Below are 5,788 nucleotides of genomic sequence, written 5' to 3'. Positions count from 1 at the left end.
ATAGAGAAATGGACTTTGTTGGATGCAAGTATTAATAAATGGAAAGAGGGGTCTGAATATTACTCCTAGGGGAATTCTGCACTACTGCGCATGTGCATAATTAATGAGCCTAGGATTTAGAGCAGGGAGTCAGTTCACTTGGGTTTTATTCACATTCTTTTACTAACTTGCTAAGTGGTGTTGAGCAAGTAACTTAATTCCCTGTGACACAAATCAGCCATAAATGGGGATAATGCTTACCATTCTCACAAGGGTGCTGTGAGTCTTAATTCATTAGTATTAGGTAAGTGCTTTAAGATTTTTGGATGAAGATGCTAAAGAAGGGCAAAGTATTATTGGAAGAGCTTACTGCAAGTCCTATAGTGTACTTTTACTATATCCAGCCCATGTACTCCACTGTGTGTAAAAGGACAACGCTTTCTTTATAGAGCATTATATCATCCTGATCTGTAATAACAGCATTTTGCATTCTGAGTTTATGCCTGAGGACAGAAGGATGAATACTGATTATACTGATGGTGCGCCAGGCCAAGTTCTATACTGAATTACCCCATGCATTCCCCTATACCCCCATGAAGTCAGGTAGAATTTGGTGTGGACACATGGAAAGCAGATGTAATTTCATGAAATTGCCCTACCTCATCCTGTCGCAGTTTCTCTAGCAGAACTGTCACAACGCTAGCCAGATTGGTCTCAGCTATAAAGGCAATCCTGAGGGCAATTTTGCCCTTATTTTGGTCATCCATATTTGCCAGGAGGGAAACAACCTCATTATAAACACCTGAAATTAAATAAAAGGATTCGGCTGGTTACCACTGATAGTAGAAATTGATGCCGGCCTCTTTAATTCACTGTCCAGTAAAGATTCTGCAGGAGCCCAAACACTGTGAGAAGTAGACCTGGGAATCATGTAAATCCTCTTCCTTGCGCCTGATGACCAGGTTTATTTGCTGAACTACCCAATGTGTTTGCGGGGAAATCATAATGAAGAAAATTTGCTCCTTTCAAGTAGATCCCCATGTAAAATAATCTTCCTTTCCCTCTTTACTATCAATTCAAGAGTTTTGCTCGCATACAGAATAATAATTTATGGTCAAAATTTTCAAAACTGGGTGCCTAAACTTAAGCTCCTAAATCCATATTAAGGCACCTATGCCCTGAGTCAGCATCCTAATCACATGCTTAACTCTAAGCCAACAAAGAGACCTAAAGTTAAGCACATGTTTAAGAGTTTTGCTTAGTCAGGGCCTCATTTTCAAAAATCCTGAGCACCCACATGTACCTATTGGCTATGCTGGGAACTTTTTGGGGCTCAGTATCTCTTGAAAATCAGGCCACTTTTTTAGACATCGGTATGAATTTAGAAGCCTAACTTTAGGCCCCCTGTTTTGAAGAACGCCTTTAATCTTATTTTATGGTCTTTAAATACTTGCAGAGAAGACTCATGGAACAGAGTTCATCCGGTTGCCTATAGAGGTCATAAAGGACTTTCCCACCCATGTACCATTGACTAGATGTACGCTGTGAGTGGGGTCAGGTGGTTCCCTCCAACCTTCACCTGAAGCATCAGGGATTGACCATAGCAGGAGAAGGGACACCTGGTAAGGTGGACCAGTGCTCCAAGATGGTTCAGAGAATCTGTTTCCTTAGATGTCCTGCTCACATTCTCAGGGTCCAACTGATCTCCAGAGTTGTGGGTGGGAAGGAATTTTCCCCTGCTCAGATTGGCAGGGACCTTTGGGTGGGAGGATGGGGCACTGATCACCTGCTCGGATCATCTGGATATATCTGACCTATTCAATTCTCTACCATTGCAAGGGCCTCAGGCATTGGTGGAACCGCAGTCTCTCCTGTTCTCTGCCTATGGCACACAACAGTTTAGTCTCCTAAAGACTGAAATGGTTTAGTCCAAGACAAGTTTTTGGGTTCAGTGTAGGGTTGCTAGGTGAAATTTTAATGGCCTGTGAAATACAGGAAGTCAGGTTAGATGATCTAATGGTCCCTTCTGGCCTTAAACTCTATGAAACTATGAAATAGCTGATATATTAAAAAAATCTGGATTTTATCTCCCATGTATCTCTTAGCTGTGGGCAGAAATTCTCCAGGAGACTTAATATTTAACAAGAACTCTGAAATGCCATATTTATCTGTCTCCATTGTAACAGCATTCCAAAGCATGAAGGAGGAACTAACAAGATTTCCCCTTCCCAGGAAAGACTGCTTGAGGTTAGGTGATTGCCCATCCTTTATGCAAATTGCATCCTTCACTTCTAACACCCAGATGCAAACTGAATCATAACTATCCTACATTGCCCATCTAGCTACAGTAGTGATAGTGTGGGATTAGGAGTACTAGTATTGCTAAGAAATGTGACTCCATGCTTTCTTATCCTGCATTTAAGATATTAGCAGAGCTTCATTTAGACAGCTAGAGGAGAAGTCCTTCTGCATTTTTTGTTCTAATTTCCCCCATCTCTGATGGATTCCACAGCTAGATGTTGGCTCCATGGATGCAGAAGACACAAAATGAGGATCCATAATAAACATAAAACAACTGGGAGAAAAGAAGGAAGATCTCCCCCATAGCATTCAATAGAAACTCAGATTCTCAGGAAAGTTTCCAGGTCCAGAGGCTGTAGGCCAACTCCTCACCTGGTGTAAATCAACACAGCTACAAGGAAGTCAACAGAGCGACACTGGTTTACAGCAGCTGAGGTTCTGGTCATATAAATGGAGAACATTACAGCTAATCTATCTGTATCCCTATGCTTTCTAAATGTGTTTGTGATTATAGAATGGATATCGAGAATACAATGCTGACCCTTACCTCTGTCGGTTACCTCCTGCTCACTCACAAATATATTCATGTTTAATACTTCCTCCAGTCCGACCTCCAAAGAGCTCCCGTACTGATAGGCAGCTGGCCTCTCAGTCAGTCGTGTCCAGGATAACCAGTTAAGATTATGCCAGCACTATTATGACATCCATGTGACTGTGGCACACCACATAAGCTGCTGCTGACCAGGTATGTGCTGTAATTACATGGTCAAGATCCTCAAAGTTATTTAGGCTCCTAACTCGCACTGAAATCAGTAGATGTTAGGAACCTTAATACATTTCAATATCTGGGCCCATACATGTAAGCAGTTCAATAGGTCGCTAAATTTGCTCCAGTGTCGAATTTCTCATTCTCTCTACGTCATTTTGAATTTTGGTTCGGTCCCTCTCTCAGTTTGCCCCACTTTCCAATATCGGTTTAATCTGAAAAGTGTAAGTAAGTGTAGCGGTCAGTAGGTTTCCAGTATAGGGTGGTATTTATGTGACCATCGCTTATTAGCACAGTAGTGTCCAGGAAATGGACCGCTTGTGTGGATTGATCTAGGCTGAGGTTGGTAGGTTACTAGTTTTTAAATGTCAAGGTCCTGTGTGAATATTTTTTGGCGAGAACAACTTACTTTCTTTATCTGATATTTTGTATTTCTAAAGATGAGGAAGAGGATGACGTGGAAGACATTGAGGTTCTGGCAGTGGAGAAAAGGCACTCTTCCTCCAAGAAGACAGTTATGACTATTATTCTAAAGCATTGCACCCCGATTCACCAGCATTATTACTACACCGCCCCTTCCCCATACATTGAAAGTGAAGATGCCCTGCCACAGGAAAAGCTAAAAAATGAGGTGCCCCATGTCACAAAACCTGTGATCCAACCAGAGTCTAAGAGTTCAAGTCCTCAAAATGCAGAGTCAGAGGACAGCAAACGTCTACGCCTCAATTGTCTGGAACGTCAGCGGAATAAGGATCTGCGGTCTAGTTTCCTCACATTAAGGGACCATGTACCTGAACTGGTTAAAAATGAGAAAGCCGCAAAAATACTCATCTGGAATAAAGCCACTGATTATATCCATTCCCTTCAGGCAGAGGAACACAAGTTATTGCTAGAAAAGGAAAAATTGCAAGCCAGACAACAGCAGTTGCTAATGGAAATAGAACACATGGAGACTTGCTAAACTTTTTTTTACCTGACCTGGACAGTCACTGCCACTTTGCTCATTTTTGATTCTTTAAAAAAATAATTGTGTTTTTTGATGTTAATGTCGTTTTACTTTCGATCCAATCCTTGAAGTAGTTGACGAACTATATTATCCGGGTAGAGAGCGCATGGATGTTCTTGCAAGGAGGCTGCCAAACAATGAGACACTGCCCTCATATTGCTTCTTAAGAACTATAGATGTTCTTTAAAAGTTGTGAACATTTGGAGCTACTGATGGCACCTAGTTGAGTTTAAAAACATTGATTCCTAATTTTGAATGGGGCTTATGTTCTACCAGATGTCACTTCAGGGGTTACCATTTGTACTTCTGTGGGAATTTTCTGTAAACACCATGTACACACTTGCCTTTGGTACATGTCTTGGATTATGAGAGGTGGCTCTTGCTACCAGTATTCAACTGGAAGTTCATACCTAAGTTCAGTAATACCTCAATGTTTGAGGAGCATGTATTTGTACACAAATATATTGTTAATCTCTGCTATACAGGCAGGGTAAGAATTAGTACAGTACGTACTTTAGTATGATGCGGAGACATAACTACATTTGATACTTATATTTTCATATGAAAATGAGTTCTGAAAGTTGGGAGTAGATATTACTGTATCACTTTTTGAACTAAGAAAACTTTTGTAAAGAAATTTACTAAATATGCCTTTTCCTAGCCTGTTTCTTCCAGTTGATGTATTTGTTAATGTTTGGTGCATAGAACTGGGTAACTGCAAAGTTCCAGTTTTAATTTCTTCCAAGGATGTACATTTAGTGCTGCTGCTTATAGCATTTTGAAATAGCTCATGTTTATGAAAATAAATAGCAGTTACGTGATGTGCTCTTCAATATTTATTTTTCAATTTAGTTATTCGTTTTTATTATAAGTTCTATTACTTTAATGGTGTCCATGAGACATAAAGACATGATTCCAGCTCCTATGCACTTACAATCACAGGATACTACAGGAGGGATGAGATGCCAGCAAATTACCATTTCTCGTAACAAAGTAATTGTAATGGGAACAGTTGTAATGTACTCCTGTCAATCCACATTCAGATCTCTCCTTTGATACCGTGATCTCTCTAGGGTAGTGGTTTTCCACCTGTGGTCCGTGGACCCCTGGGGTCTGCAGACTATGTCTAAGATTTCCAAAGAGGTCTGCACCTCCATTTAAAACTTGTTAGGGATCCGCAAATGAAAAAAAGGTTGAAAACCATTGCTGTATGCAGGGCCGGCTCCATGCACCAGCTTACCAAGCAGGTGCTTGGGGCGGCCACTTCGGAGAGGGGCGGCACGTCCAGCTGTTCGGCGGCAATTCGGCGGACGGTCCCTCACTCCTGCTCGGAACGAAGGTCCTCCCGCCAAATTGCCGCCGCAGATCACGATCGCGGCTTTGTTTTGTTTTGTTTTTTTTGTTTGGCTGCTTGGGGCGGCCAAAACCCTGGAGCCGGCCCTGGCTGTATGGGCCTTATGCAAAGCCCATTCTTGTTGACTTCAGCAGGGTTTGGGTCAGTCACTGAATGCACAGCACTCTCAGGGCTAGGATGCATTGCTGATTTCCACCAGCTGGTGATCTGGCTCCCATGCCTGGGGCATATCATGAGAGCAGAATATTAGCGGAAGGAATTGCGTGTGGTGAACCAGGATCTTAGGAGCTGAGTCTTACTCTTGAATTCTGTTCCTTCTTTCTTAATGTATCAAAGGACATAACCCAAAGGTTGGCCACGATTTGTTAGGAGAGTCGGTATA

The 5,788-nt window shown here is 41.8% G+C and overlaps 1 protein-coding gene across 1 annotated transcript; it reads left to right on the top strand.

The window, feature by feature from the left end:
* The first annotated feature begins 831 nt into the window (after positions 1–831).
* Positions 832–4,007, top strand: LOC128826368 (N-myc proto-oncogene protein-like). The gene is made up of 2 exons (XM_054009616.1): positions 832–886; positions 3,487–4,007. The coding sequence occupies exons 1-2, from the start codon at positions 832–834 to the stop codon at positions 4,005–4,007; spliced, it is 576 nt and encodes a 191-aa protein (XP_053865591.1).
* Positions 4,008–5,788: the final 1,781 nt, after the last annotated feature.

This window comes from Malaclemys terrapin, chromosome 20 (genome assembly GCF_027887155.1).
Source record: "Malaclemys terrapin pileata isolate rMalTer1 chromosome 20, rMalTer1.hap1, whole genome shotgun sequence".
Lineage (NCBI taxonomy): Eukaryota > Metazoa > Chordata > Testudines > Emydidae > Malaclemys > Malaclemys terrapin.
The sequence above is the reverse complement of the archived record's forward strand: the minus strand, read 5'-3'. Positions and strand labels throughout refer to the sequence as shown.